At 37.1% G+C, this 16,256-nt stretch overlaps 1 protein-coding gene across 1 annotated transcript; it reads right to left on the bottom strand.

Moving 5' to 3' along the window:
* Positions 1 to 425: 425 nt before the first annotated feature.
* LOC149247715 (putative clathrin assembly protein At2g01600) lies at positions 426 to 1,358 on the bottom strand. Its single transcript, XM_089445133.1, has 2 exons — positions 745 to 1,358; positions 426 to 585 (listed from the first exon to the last, which is right to left on the bottom strand). Exons 1-2 carry the CDS (start codon positions 1,356 to 1,358, stop codon positions 426 to 428), a joined length of 774 nt encoding a protein of 257 aa, XP_089301259.1.
* Between the last annotated feature and the right edge of the window lie 14,898 nt (positions 1,359 to 16,256).

Below are 16,256 nucleotides of genomic sequence, written 5' to 3'. Positions count from 1 at the left end.
AAGTTCTCATGTACAAATCATTGAAGCTTCAAATAATCATTAATGGCATGTCTGTGTAGTCCAATGTGTCGGTAAGTGAAAAGGCAGTGTTGAATGTGTGAATTGCATTAAGCTTACATCCTGATGCAGTTCATCACGGACTGGCATAATCAAGACGAGCAACAGAGAGTGGAATAACTTACCTTCAGTTTTGAGAAGAATCTGTCTCATACAATAACTTACCTTACAGAGAGTGGAAGTGTAGGGGATTTAAAAGCGCATGATTTTGACGGTTAAATGTTGTTTCATCTGCGCCAAGAAAAGAAGGAACTACAGAAAATTGAAGTGCAGGATATTAAAAAATGTATGCAGTGCATTCCTAACAACCAGTTTTTCAAAATCTGCCAGGCAATTTTTGCAAATGATTTCCAACTGGCAATGGGAAATTAGCTGTATTCTTTGACATTGGCAGGTGTATGATCCGCACATTTTATAAGGTAGTTCTCCATTTTAGCCAATATTGACTCTGAAGGTTTCACTACAGGGGGCAAGTCAATGTTGTTGCATTGTGAAACCATTCTACAATTATCATAAAACTCTGAAAGTCTGTCACAATGTTCATAAAATCGTTTACAAATATTGATTAGCCTTATAACTTTATATTTGGCCATGCCAGCCATAAAGGAATCTACCAACGTGTGTATAAAATGGTTAATTGTCCCATAGATATTTCGGCTTTCCTTGACTAGCAAATCGAGGGCATACTGAATTAGTGGGTTCCCCACCACGTGGCTTCCCTGCGGTGTGCAATTTAAGAGGCAGCCCATGAGTTGTTGCAGAGATGGCAAGCTTAAGAAAATGTAATTCACATCCAAATCAGTTGTTCTCTGATGGAGACACTCACACAGAATGTTGGTCTTGAAAATCCTGCTGCATCGCAGTCTCTGGTCGAGGTAAGCTGAGTATTTACGGACCCACAGAGAGCAATCGAATGCCAGGGGGCTAGAGCCATCGTGGAACTGTAGCGACGTGATGGCGAGTACTGTTGCATGAGAGGAGCGCTGCATCTCCTCTTCTTCAATAAAAATGGAATCTCTCATCAATCGATGAATGAGTGCCAGCGTCTTCACAGCGACCATCCAGTCTTTTGTTCGCCACAAACATTCTTCAATCACATGTTTCAGTCGTGATCGTGAGCGAGTAGAGTTTGTCGCAGACAAGGCAGCGAGGACATGTTTTTCGTTGGGAGGGCTGCAATTGTGTTGAGTAGCTTTCACAACTGCTACGTCAATGAAACCCAGAGGGTTGTTCAGCTTGGCGAACCCCATGGAAACAACGTCCTTAAGAACCCCAACAGCTTTCTTCCATTGCGAATCCATCTCCGGTGCTCTCAGCCACCTCCTTCCTGAACTTCTCGGAGCTGCATGAACTGGAAAATAACCCGCTTTGATTGCAGAATCGTTCGATGTTTGGTAACAAGTTTAAATACGCCATTATGATAGCTTTCTTATATCATTCCGAGAACCTTTGATTGAACTGGCCGCTAACAGAGCTTCGTCCAGGCGGGTTGCAGAGCTTCGTCCAGGTGGGTTGCAGAGTATTTTCGAACCGGAGTTGAATGCGTTTTGGCGCGAGGTCGTTTTCGTTTTGGGCCCGGGCTCGTGCATGGTGGGTCCCGCATGGTGTTGCCGGAAAGGCAAAGGTGGCCGCCGGAGTTACATGGATGCGCCTCATGACATACATAGATGGGCCAGCCTACATTGGGCATTTAATACCCAATGTATGGCTGGTTAGCTCTTGCCTTATTCCCGCGTCAAAATCTAACACGGTACATAATCACGAATTTGTATAAAGTGTTATACCCGTGTTTTAAAACATATACAAAGAGATTTCAAGACGCACGCAAGTGGACCTTCTTCCCGTGGCTAAATCTAATGCGGTACATAATCACGAATTTGTATAACATGTTATACCTCTGTTTTAAAACATATACAAAGAGATTCGAAACTTGTTTTTTTTGTTATATGTTAAAGTTTGTTGACTTCATATACGTTGACTCGGAAGTTTTTATTAAACATAGAGCACCTTAAAATAAAGATTTTTGTTTTTTATATAAAGATTTTTTTATATGTAAAAATAATTAAGAGTTTTTGAAAAAGGTTTTTTAAGTTTTTTTTAAATAAAAAATTTAGGGTTTTTATTGAAACTCACATTTTTTTAAGAAGTTTTCCAGAAAGTTTTTAAAGGAGAAATTTAGGGTTTTTTTAAAAAAGAAATTTTTGGAGAAAGATGGATTTTTCAAATTTTCAGCCCGAGTTCCCACCATTTACACCTAAGGATTATGATGCGTGGGCCATTAAGATGGTGACGACGTTGCAGGCACATGATGTTTGTGATTATGTCCAGTGTGGGTTTTCAGAACCTAAGGATGAAGCAGAAAAAAGAGCTCTCAACAATACAAAGAGGGAACAATGGAAGAAAGACAACAAGAAGAATGCACAAATGTTGCAACTTATTCAGCAAGGAGTGGACCGAACAGTGTTCCAGAAGATCATGATTACGTCTTAAGCAAAAGTAGCATGAGATACTTTGGAGACAAACTATACAGGTATGGCCAAAGCCAATATTGTTAAGATGCAGAATACTAGAAGAGATTTTGAAAGTCTGCAGATGAAGGAGACAAAGGACATCGATTCTTTCATGAATCGGGTCATAACTGTCGTAAATTAGTTAAAGATTTATGGTGAAGATATAAAAGATCAAACTGTGGTTGAGAAGGTCCTCAGATCTTTATCTACGAAATTTGATGTTGTGATAGAAGCCATAGATGAAGCCAAGGATTTGGCATCATTGACAGTTGATGAGCTGATGGGATCACTTCTATCGCATGAGGCAAGGATAGACAGAAATAAGGATTCCACTTTAGAGACCGCTCTCAAAAGTCAGGTTTCTATTTCAAGAGATAGAGGTTGAGGTAGAAGTAGATCGAGAGGCAGAGGACGAAGTGAAAGATATGGTGGTTAGAGAGATGGCCAAGAAGAGCATGAACATGAAAGTGGAAGCAATGATAGAAGCTTCAACAATAATAAAAGAGTTGACAAATCAAATGTGAGATGTTATTATTGCAATAAATTTGGTCACTGTGCTTGTGATTGGCGGAAGAAAAAGTTGATCAAGGTAACTAGAGAGCTAATGTCACTACAAAGAGTTCTAACTCCCTGTTCCTAGCTTTCCATACCATGCATGAACCTTCTACTAGTGTGTGGTTGTTAGAGAGTGGTTGCAGTAACCACATGACATGCAACAAGGATTTGGTTGCAAATTTTGATCAATCTGTGAAAACAGAGATAAAGTTGGGGACTTACAAGACTGTGGAAGTAGATGGCAAAGAAGGGGTCAACATTCTGACCAAGCAAGGGGAGTTGAAGACAATCTCAGAGGTATATTATGTTCCTAGTGTCAAACATAATTTGTTAAGTGTTGGTAAATTGACACAGAAAGGATACAAAGTTATCTTTCAAGGTCAATAATGTGTTAAATATGACAAGCCCCCAAGAAAGCAGCTTATAGCAAAGGTGCAGATGACGAGGAACAAACTCTTTCCTCTAATTATGAATTACAGTGATCAGGTGAGTTCTTTTATAGTTGCATGTTCTGATGATTATTGGTTATGGCACTTTCGATTTGGACACTTGCACTTTTCTAGTTTAAGATTGTTACAACAGAAACATATGGTCAGAGGATTACCTCCCATTAAAGAACCTGCTAGTACTTGTGAGTGTTGCATCTTGGGAAGGCAACACCATGAAATTTTTCCAAAGGGAGTTGCATACAGAGCAAAGCAACCTCTTGAGCTAGTGCATACAGACTTGTGTGTACCTACGAGGAAACAGTCGATTGGTGGAAGTTGTTACTTCCTCACTTTCATTTGATGACTACAAAAAAAATACTTGGGTTTATTTCTTGAAGCAGAAGTTTGAAACTTTTGCAAAGTTTAAAGAATTCAAAGCCTTAACAGAGAACCAAAGTGATCGACAGTGTAAGGACCATTTGTATACTATATATGTTTAAAATAAATCACAACAAAATACAACTAGACGAGAAAAACATTGGGAATTCAAATTTATTCAGCACTGTCTAACACATTCCTAAATTTCAATTCACTGAACATATTATAAAGTTTACATATATTTAAATAAGGCCATAAAGAAATCATACAAAATAATATTGCAACACATATGTACCGTTCACCAGAAGGCGAGACTCCACTTGATTTGCCGTTATTTGTCTTCCCTTTTTGTTGGTCACCTCCGAGAGTGAATGATGACGTAATTGATTCAAATGCAATGACCCACTGGTTAACCTCCTAGCCTACTCCTTGGGTACTCTTCTTCCCCGCAGATCCCTGAGCTGTAATGGTGTTGTACAATGGAGGAATGCAATAGCTGGTAGAGGAGAGCACTCCTTGGCTCAAGAGTCCCCTCTCTAAAATCCTCTACCTCACCAAATTCACTATAGTTTCGTAATCACTGCTCTGACATCGTCTCATCCATCCAACAATAGGGTTCCCCAGAAAGTCCCTTCTCCCATGGCTTGCCCCTTCTTTTAAAGGAGTCCTCATAGGTGACACTTGGCATGTCGTGCATAATTAATTATTTTTTTATAATTCAATAGCTTGATTATTCACCCACCCATGTGGCACTCTCTCATCAAGGGTCTCCCAAAATTATTTACTTAAATTTTAATTTAAAACTAATGTTTTCCTCACCTCAACAAGATTCCTATTTCTTCTCCTAGTTGCCTCTTTATCCCCCTTTTTATTCCTTAATTTGTGTTCATTACTAAAAGTCAATTAATGAGTCAAGATTTGATCCCCTATCTACTCCCTAATTTAACTCAAGTTATCTCTTAGATGGATATTCTTCTGTTGGTTGTTGCCACATGGAGGTTCTCTACATTTCTCTAAATTTAACTTATTATTCTTATTTTAATTCACCTTCCTCTTCTCTTAATTAGGTTTAATTAGTTTAGGATTAATCTTTATCCTTACAATTATGTCCCTCTTTCCCCTTTTACCTAATTAAACTACATAATCTACCTAATATTTTCCAACATGGGAAGGGTAGAGTTTTTAAGGTAATCTATTTTATTTCTACCTATGATCCTCTTAACCCAAGTTTTATTTTTTATTTAATTACCTCGGTTTCTAACATCATTTACCCTTGATGTAAATTTACCTAGTTTTCATTTCTTGATTATATTTATCAATTAATTTATTTTTAATGATTCCAAGGGTGCCAAGTTTGGTCGTTCCCTTCAAGAACATCCCTTGAAGCTCCAAGGGTGCCATGCCTAACAATTTATTTGTGATGCCAAGGGTGCAAAGTTGGTCGTGCCCTTCAAGAAATTCCCTTGAGGTTCCAAGGGTGCCACGCCTAACATTTTATTTGTGATGCCAAGGGTGCCAAGTTGGTCATGCCCTTCAAGAAATTCCCTTGAAGTTCCAAGGGTGCCATGCCACTTGCCCTTCAAGCATTCAATGACTACGAGGGGAAAGTATAGGTGCAACTTCATAGACCGCTATCATCTCTTATGTTTCCTACTATAGTGAGACTAATGGTGTCGGGGATCAAGGAATCCGCCTTGATGTGCACCCCCCGGTAAAATCCTCATGAGCGACCCAACTTTGGGACCTACCCTCATGACATTGTGATCTTCAAGGCGAAGGTGTTTCAACCCTTCCAGCCCAAGTCGCAGCGGGAGTGTTAGTGGGTGAGATCAGGGACACTGTCCCACCCCTCCCATGTAGTTCCATCCACTTGTACAACCCCATTAGCCATATGTGAGTCATTCGGCCAAGCAACTAATCTATGCTTGCAACCACTAACATATCATCAGAATATAGATAAACATATATAGCAAGTTTCAAAATTTACTTAGAATTTCAAAGATAAAATAATACAAATTTTCATCAAACCAGGTGTCGTCAACTTGTCGTATGCGAGTGCCTCTGGTGGTTTCCTGCCATACTCAATAATCATCAGTAACAAGATTTCTCAGTGTTAGCCATTGTCATAATAACATCATTGCCATCACCTGGTCATTCGCATCATTGTTCATTGTGAACCATAACTAATGCAAGTAGGTAACATCGGGGACACATCCATCAGGGCTATCATCATCATAAATTCAATAGAGAACAAACATAACCATTTATGCCACAATCATCATAATATCAATAGAGAACATGCATAACCATTAATACTATCATCATCATAATGTCAATGGAGAACATACATAAACATCACAACCACTAATATCACAATCACTAATAAAAGAGTCATGTGTCCGGATCCTTAACCTGAGGTCCTCAAAGAATAAAGTATCTAAGATAATGTCATATTAGGATCAGGAAACTAGAGTGGGCACTACATACACCCCCTCTTAACAATGGACTTCGTCCCGAAGTCCTTAGAACATAAAGGAAAATTGACAACACATATCCTAGGAACCTTTCTTGAAACTCTTGCTAACCTTTTGGTGGGCAGGTTATAATTTTCCCAAGGTATCTATACCATGAATTCCATTATGCAAATCAAACAAAAACATACTTCCCAATCCAAGGAAGTTGTCTTCTATTTGCAAATGTGGGAAGATTTTGTTTTAGCTACATAAAAACTATCGAGAGGAATCAAATTGGTTATAACACCTACCACACCTCATGTATCAAGAAAGAGATAGTGACATACTTGCTATCACTCAAGTTCATCTCCAAGGAAAGATCCCAACCTTTTTCAAAGAAAACCCAAGAATACTATTAAGTGATCACAACTTGTGACCAATGACCACTCCACTTCACTTACTCATGCATAAATAATTATATAAATTATCAAATTATCATAGCAACTTATTGAAAATATGATATCCAAATTATAATATATATTTATATCAATAATTATATTTATGAAAACTATAATTTAATTCAAATTATTATTAAAAATTTTAAAACAAATTAATTTAATAATATTTTAAAACACACTCCTAACTTTTCATTTGCCCATGTTAAGAAAAAACACCCTTTTGCAATCAATATTTAATTATTGACTTCTTTTTAATACATACCAATATATAAAAATTCTATAGAATTGATATAAATATTAAATTTAACCAAGATATTACTACATAAAACATAATTTCCATATGTCAATTTATAATGTGGCACTTTTAACTCGTTATTAATTTTTAAAAGAATGGCTTGATTATTGTTAGAGCATTAAAATGCTTCACATCCAACCACTCATAAAGCCTAACTAAGAAAATTAGCGTATGATGAAGTCAAGATTAAGTTTTTGGTATTATACGATGAAAAAGGACAACTTATTGAAATGAGATGGAACTAGTTTCATTAGTTAAACTTATTCTTATGTTTTATTGGAAGAGCACACCAGATCTCAAGGATGGGATTCAAGGCCATGACAACGGACTATGTATCAAGAAGTATGCATAAAATAACTGTAACAATTTTTGTCCTATTTATTGTTCACACTTGTTTGATGCTTCCTACCAATTGATTCGCACAACAATGAAAGGAATAGTTCAGGCCCTGTTATACTGTACATCGAATGCAGATTAGTGAGTAGACTAGAGTACCTGCCACAGGAAACATTTTCCCTTATTATCATTTCTCTTTCCATGCATATAAAGTTTTGCTTGCTTCCATTTTGCTGTCAGACCATCTCAAGTAAGATAACTATCATCATTTATTCCAAAAGGAAAATATGGTTATTTGATAGACAGATACTAAAAGGAATAAAGATTGATTTTATGGAAGATAATGCAACTTAAGAGTGGGATCCCAGGTCTTTTAAGGAAGGATTTTGTTGTGAAAGAAGATAAGGAAAAATATCAAATCATGAAACACATGACACTGGGAAAGAAGCTGAAGATAATTTGACCAGCTAAGTACAAATAGTTTGTGTAGTTGTGCATTTGATACTGTGCATTTTTTTTTGATGTCCTGTGTGGCTCTTTCAATTATGAATAGAGAAAAAAAAGCTCTATGGTTGAATTCATTCTATCTTTTTCCTGTGTTCTTGTTGTCTGCTGTTAACCACAATTGTTTCATTTGGTGCCTATGCCTTGATTATTAGTATTCCTCTCCATTGCTCCTTCAATTGGAGATTTGAATTTACTTTGCTTCGAGGAATTCCGTAACTGGAGGTTGCTAACTCAAATCCAAACTAACATGACGAAGAAAAGAAACTAATATGGTTACATAAACAAGATAACAGATATTTACCTCGTAGATTAATAAAATTGCTTCTAATATGAACAATATGTATAGTTTTTGTTACATATAATGCACACTAACAGTAGTTTCATGGCAATCGGCAATTTTATCACAGTTCATGAAGCAGGACATACCACTGATTAATTGACCACCTCTTCATAAACAAAAATCCTCTCCTCCGATTTTGTAACATTACAGCAGCTGGAAAAATAGATGTATAGGCAGAGATTGAGTGCACTAAGTGCAGCCAGAAGCCAATAAAAGTAGTCCAAATGAGCTGTGTTTAGATTGTCTTGGAACCAACTTCCTTCTTTGCTTCTGCTGCTGATCTCATCAACAATGGATATAACAATGCCACTCAAGAAGCTACTAATTCCAAGTACACTCAAAAACACTGCAATACCCAAGCTTCTCATTCTGTTGGGCATCTGATCTCACATTTTCATTGTGGACTGGGAGGTCTGCACCAGTTGCTTATGAATTTAATCAAATAGCAAGGAGGTTAGAAACCAACCTCTTTAGGGTATCAGTTTATGGAAATAAAACATTAGTTTGAAGTGTTCTATATTGATTCTTCCTTGAATCCAGTGGTCGTGTTAGAAAAGCAGAATGTAATCTTTGGTCGAGTTAGAAAAACAGTTTAATCATCAATTGTGGTGAGAGATCTGCAAAGAGCATTCTCAAAGTACCTCATAAGATTAAAAGTTTATTTCAAAAATGAAGACTTAACCATAATTAGTATGTCTTAATTAAAGTTTTATAGATTTATGAGTAGAGGTGATTACTAACCTAGGACTCTCTTAAACTCTAATCTATTAATCACTGAAAAATATCAAAAATTGGTGGTAAAAATCCTCATATTTTTTTTTTTCCAAAATGTTGGTTTCTACTTCATTTCTTTAATGTTACACACAAGCAAATTGAAAATATTCCCCTACCCAGGGAATATCTTCTAAGGGAAAGTCTCTCTATGTTGCTTAAAAATGGGCCCTTTATTTCTGTCCATATTTAACAGATTTTTAATTAAAATAAAAATCTAAATTAAATTTATTAATAATTAGTATATATCCAACTTGGATTTACTGTACACCAAAGATATGAAATTCTGAAAAATAATTAAATGTTTTCGTTAATCTGAAAAAGCGAGGCACAAAGTTGCTTACCTGAATTGATCTGTGTGGGTGAGCTTTGTTCTTGATTTATTCACCAACAATTCTCCAACTTCAGTATCAGGTACTATTTTTTTGGCCATTGAGTGGACTGCTGAAAATCACTTGGTGCCTCTAAAATTTAGAACCATAAAGAAAGAGAGAGAGAGGTATATTTTTAAAATCTGAAATGAATCCTGGTATATTTCCAAAATTTAGAACCATAAAGAAAGAGAGAGAGAGGGGTATATTTTTAAAATCTGAAATGAATCCTGGTATATTTCCATTGTTTGCGGTCTCACAGTTGTGGAGATTCTCATATGAAATGTTCAACTAGATCCAGACTTCAGAATATTCCTAAACTCTTAAAACTTATGGAAATGTTGTACTAAACAAAACTTAAGGTTGTAGCTAAGTGTGTGGGCTTGATGCTGTTTGTTGTGAACTGAGTTTGGGTCAACTGAAACCTGAGATTTGAGAGGTAAAAGAAATAAGTCAAGGATAAAATAGGCACATAGCGTAATGATCTTAGGAAACAGATTGATAGGAAAGTATGAGATAAATTTGGTTGGATGCACTCTGGGTTGTGAGAACTGGGAAATGCCCCTTACTGTTTCTCGGCCAAAACCATTTCTAAAATAGGAGTCACCAGTCAGAGACCAAAACATATGTGAGGTTAAATCTGAAATGTGGCAGTGTATACTTCTGTTCAGCCCAGCGTATGAGTATGAGCGACACAAGCATATATTTGCGTGGAAATGAAGGGAAACATATCCCACAATTTACTCTTGAAAACTACTAGCAAAAAATTGTAATGAATGCTGTGAACTGCCACTAAATCAACACTATACCATGAACCCACAGTCCTAAAAAAAAATGTGAGCGAATTTGTCCCTGTGTGTGTTCTAGAAAAATGCCAGCGTGAAGGCTGAGTGTAGCTGGCTCTGATCTCAAGCAGATCTACGTGTACTTGGCTGGATACTCACATAAACAAGAGGGATTTAAAGTAGAAACACACTTCACTTCAAATGAAGTCAACTGCTCATCCAAGTCTGCCTATATACCTTTCTATTGACTATTGTGGATGCTAATAAGCCCGTTTTGTATAAGATTCTGAAAATGCTGAGTACCAGTGCATGCAAAATAACTGGGCATAATTATAATTGGGCTCTCATATCACTCAATCAAAAGCACTAGCCCCGCAGAGGGCTGTAGATTGCATCCTTCACAATAAGAGTGCGAAGATGCCGGTGGCAGAGAGCATTTGCATCTGTTAATTGATTATGGGCATAAGGTAATTGTGTAACTCTCGCTATTAGCCTCGATTTTGAGACAACAAATAAGCAAGCAAAGAGCAAAAAGCAAGCAAACATGTAATCGGTCAGCATCAAACGCAGGACCAAGAATTGTTGTGTAAATAAATTTGCTGAGACATCCAAGCTCATGTTTGAGTACCCAATTTAAAGTTGCAGTGGAAGTGAGAGACCGTTTTGAATCTAGAGGGATCAAAGGAATCGAGGGTGCATCAATCGACACGACTGGTGGAATACTCTAACCGTTTTCCGGTTGCGAGTTCGCCAGTGGCTTCCCGTGTTTCCTAGCCATTTCACGTGAATTGAGGCCCATTCTGTCCTCATGACACTCTTCTACCATTGGAAGCCACGCCAAAGATCTGAAGCTCGAGTAATGTAATCTCCAGTCTGAAGATTTGTTCATGGGGTTTAATCTGGGATTGGGTTGTTGTGTCATATTTTTGGAATTGCAATTGTTATGTTTTCACGTTTGAATCTCTGAGACTGTTAATTTTCCTAGACGTTTCCATCACGCCATTGTGTGGTGTTAGGAAAATGAGGTGGGACGAGATTGGAGATTCAACCCCAGACCTTCGAGGAAGGAAATCACATGGAGACTAAAGATTCGATACCCAGACCTCTGGTAAGGGAAGAAGAGGGAAACTTTGCAGATGAGAGGGACCTACATACGGATCAGGGGGATAGTCCAATTCTTCAACCCGACCAATGAGAAAACAACCTGATCAAGACTGCAGTAGACCATTGGAATGAATAGGACCTTTAAAAATAAAAAAAAATAAAAAAAATTGGTTTAAAATGAAATGCCAAGAGCTGACAACGTTTTTCCTAGGTTTCCAGCTCTATTTCGAGGTTGTATGCTTCCTTACGGTGCCATGGAGGATTTGAAACTGGGTGTTGGCTGCATTCTGAAGATTTGGGCATTTCTGTAACTACCCACTAAAGACGTTAGAACAAATTTATAATAGCCCATATCCTTGATCCCATCTTTGCTTTCTTCTGATTTAATTTGGAATATGGTATTTTGAGACCAAGTGTTTGTCCAATTTTTTCTCTCTATGCTATTTGAAGACAAAGGAATTTTTTTATTTTTATTTTTTAATCTTCCAAAGCAGCAGCAGGCATTTTTATACATTTTGCATTGAAATTTAATAGAACACATCCCATATCTAGTTTTCTTCTTCTCTCTGCATAATGTGTGTCTAGGAACACTTACGGTCAACTCCAAATCAAATGCTTATGGTCAACTCCAAAATTTGATCAAAATTTTAGCTTTAGTTCTATTAAGTTCTTAGGGGAATTTTTATTGAGTCTCAAAGCCTGTATCCCTCACAGATAATGCAAACAACTAGACACTGTAAAGAAGCACTCTTGGCCCTAGGCCAGAGAGAAAAATGGCAAATTTCTTCAACAATTTGATGTGGCAAAAATGGCTTTGATCCTTTGCAAAGTGATGTAAAATTTAGTTAAAGAGAAATAGATTTTTCCAAAAGCATCTCTCCGCCCTGAAATCACACCTGCACTCAATTTCTTCACAAAAATATCAAACCAAGCTCTAATAAATCAGATCTTTTCTCTACAAGAGGAAGGGTTAGAAAGAAAAAAATTCATAACCATGAAAATGGGTTTCAAACCCCTTGTCGTGTAGCAAAATGAGGCAAATATGTTAGCGGCTACTTCACAAAATTATCAAAAAAGAATTCCTGAGCCACAAATTTCTTCCCGGAACCCCAAAAAAAAGGAAATTCTAGCCAAAAGATTTAGAAGTTTTTGAAAGAAACCCTTTTGCTTCAAATTGGAAAAGGACGTGACCTTCCCAGAGAAAATAATTCTCAAGGTTCAGAAATTTATTTGGTACCCTCTCATATTTTCTGAGAACCTCTTGGTAAAACCTCTCTTTATAATGTGATAAGTTCTGCAAATTTGAAACTCGATTTTAGTGGAGAAATTATCACAAGAACTCTTCACAGAAAAGGAGGCCCTTCAGCCCACAGATTTCCATTAAAATTTTAGTGCGGCCTGCGAGTAACGTTAGACCCAAATTCTCAATAAGAATTTAAAAGAATTTTTTTGAAAAATGTGATTATTCTTCGTTCAAATAATCTGGATTTTGAAATGGAGAAAGTCCCTCTTGGCCTAAGCAAGACGGCTTCAAAACTTTAAAATTTTCTTTACTCAAACCCTGGCCGTAAAGGCTATGAGGGGTGGAGCACTTTCTTCTATTCGGTTTCCTAAACTCTCTCATGAGGATACCTACAAATGAAACGTTTTTAAAACCCTCCACGTATCTTGTCTAAGCCTGTAGTGGTCACACAAAATAGCCACACGAATATATAGAGAAAATGATACAAAAATTCCTTAACTACCTAGATCTGCATTTTTTTTTTGTGATCCACATGATGCTTTTTCATTGCGGTCCCCTTGAAAGTTTTGAATTTTCGTTAATCCATTCTTATGGGATTGAAAACAACACCAATGCCAAATTGTTTTGGAGATGGCTTCGTTTTGCTTATGCAAAAATTCAAGGAAATCTCTCAAAAATTGTTTCAACAACTTTACTCTAAGTCTAATTTATCTTCAAATTTTATTTATTTTTTTATTGCCTTACGTTTTTTTTTTTTGAAACTTGAGTAATTTTATTTTAGAGAAATACCCACATATAGCAAACAAAACTAGTCATGCATGCATGGGCCCATAGGCCTCAAGGGTTCAACATAGCTCTGATACCAAGTGTAAGGACCATTTGTATACTATATATGTTTAAAATAAATCACAATAAAATACAACCAGACGAGAAAAACATTGGGAATTCAAATTTATTCGGCATTGTCTAACACATTCCTAAATTTCAGTTCACTGAACATATCATTAAATTTACATATATTTAACTAAGGCCATAAAGAAATCATACAAAATAATATTGCAACACATATGTACCATTCACCAGAAGGCAAGACTCCACTTGATTTGCCGTTACTTGTATTCCCTTGTTGTTGGTCACCTCCGAGAGTGAATGATGACGTACTTGATCCAAATGCGATGACCCACCAGTTAACCTCCCAGCCTACTCCTTGGGTACTCTTCTTCCCCGCGAATCCCCAAGCTATAATGGGGTTATACAATGGAGGAATGCACTAGCTGGTAGAGGAGAGCACTCCTTGGCTCAAGAGTCCCCTCTCTAAAATCCTCTACCTCACCAAACTCACTATAGTTTCGTAATCACTGCTCTGACATCGTCTCATCCATCCAACAATAGGGTTCCCCAAAAAGTCCCTTCTCCCATGGCTTGCCCCTTCTTTTATAGGAGTCCTCATAGGTGACACTTGGCATGTCATGCATAATTAATTATTTTTTTATAATTCAATAGCTTGATTATTCACCCACCCATGTGTCACTCTCTCATCAAGGGTCTCCCAAAATTATTTACTTAAATTTTAATTTAAAACTAATATTTTCCTCACCTCAACAAGATTCCTATTTCTTCTCCTAGTTGCCTCTTTATCCCCCTTTTTATTCCTTAATTTGTGTTCATTACTAAAAGTCAATTAATGAGTCAAGATTTGATCCCCTATCTACTCCCTAATTTAACTCAAGTTATCTCTTAGATGGATATTCTTATGTTGGTTGTTGCCACATGGAGGTTCTCTACATTTCTCTAAATTTAATTTATTATTCTTATTTTAATTCACCTTCCTCTTCTCTTAATTAGGTTTAATTAGTTTAGGATTAATCTTTATCCTTACAATTATGTCCCTCTTTCCCCTTTTACCTAATTAAACTACATAATCTACTTAATATTTTCCAACATGGGAAGGGTAGAGTTTTTAAGGTAATCTATTTTATTTCTACCTATGATCCTCTTAACCAAAGTTTTATTTTTGATTTAATTACCTCGGTTTCTAACATCATTTACCCTTGATGTAAACTTACCTAGTTTTAATTTCTTAATTATATTTATCAATTAATTTATTTTTAATGATTCTAAGGGTGCTAAGTTTGGTTGTGCCCTTCAAGAACTTCCCTTGAAGCTCCAAGGGTGCCACGCCTAACAATTTATTTGTGATGCCAAGGGTGCATAGTTGGTCATGCCCTTCAAGAAATTCCCTTGAATTTACAAGGGTGCCACGCCCAACATTTTATTTGTGATGCCAAGGGTGCCAAGTTGGTCATGCCCTTCAAGAAATTCCCTTGAAGTTCCAAGGGTGCCATGCCACTTGCCCTTCAAGCATTCAGTGATTACGAGGGGAAAGTATAGGTGCAATATCATAGACCGCTATCATCTCTTATGTTGCCTGCGATAGTGAGACTAATGGTGTCGGGGATCAAGGAATCCGCCTTGATATGCACCCCCAGTAAAATCCTCATGAGCGACCCAACTTTGGGACCTGCCCTCATGGCATTGTGATCTTCAAGGCGAAGGTGTTTCAATCCTTCCAGCCCAAGTCATGACGGGAGTGCTAGTGGGTGAGATCAGGGACACTGTCCCACCCCTCCCATGTAGTTCCATCCACTTGTACAACCCCATTAGCCATATGTGCGTCTTTCAGCCAAGCAACTAATCTATGCCTGCAACCACTAACATATCATCAAAATATAGATAAACATATATAGCAGGTTCCAAAATTGACTTAGAATTTCAAAGATAAAATAATACAAATTTTCATCAAACCAGGTGTCGTCAACTCATCATATGCGAGTGCCTCTGGTGGTTGCTTGCCATACTCAATAATCATCAGTAACAAGATTTCTCAGTGTTAGCCATAATAACATCATCACCATCACCTAGTCATTCGCATCATTGTTCATTGTGAACCAGAACTAATGCAAGTAGGTAACATAGGGGACACATCCATCAGGGCTATCATCATCATAAATTCAATGGATAACAAACATAACCATTTATGCCACAATCATCATAATATCAATAGAAAATGTGCATAACAATTAATACTATCATCATCGTAATGTCAATGGATAACATACATAAACATCAAAACCACTAATATCACAATTACTAATAATAGAGTCATGTGTCTGGATCCTCAACCTGAGGTCCTCAAAGAATAAAGTGTCTAAGATAATGTCATATTAGGATCAGGAAACTAGAGTGGGCACTACAGACAGATCAAGGTATTGAGGTCAGATCGTGGTGGAGAATATGATTCAAAGGCATTCCATGATTACTGCAAACAGCATGGAATCAGAAGACAGTTTACAACTAGGTACACACCACAGCAGAATGGTGTAGCAGAGAGAAAGAACATGACAATTATTAACATGGTAAGAAGCATGTTGAAAGGCAGAAACTTGTATAATGAGTATTGGGCAGAAGCAGTTGCATGTGCTATTTATGTGATCAACTAATCTCCTACAAAGAGTGTGATGAATAGAGTACCAGAAAAGCATGGTCAGGTATGTATTGCATCATATCTCATCTTAGAGTATTTGGATGTGTAGCTTATGCACATGTGGCTAAGGAGCGAAGAGGCAAATTGGATGATAAAAGTAAAAATGCATATTCACTGGTTA

This window comes from Pinus tabuliformis, chromosome 7, assembly GCF_031772625.1.
Source record: "Pinus tabuliformis cultivar Carrire ecotype Pingquan chromosome 7, CPIR1, whole genome shotgun sequence".
In the NCBI taxonomy this organism is placed as follows: Eukaryota; Viridiplantae; Streptophyta; class Pinopsida; order Pinales; family Pinaceae; genus Pinus; species Pinus tabuliformis.
This window is presented reverse-complemented; position numbering and strand designations above follow the sequence as displayed.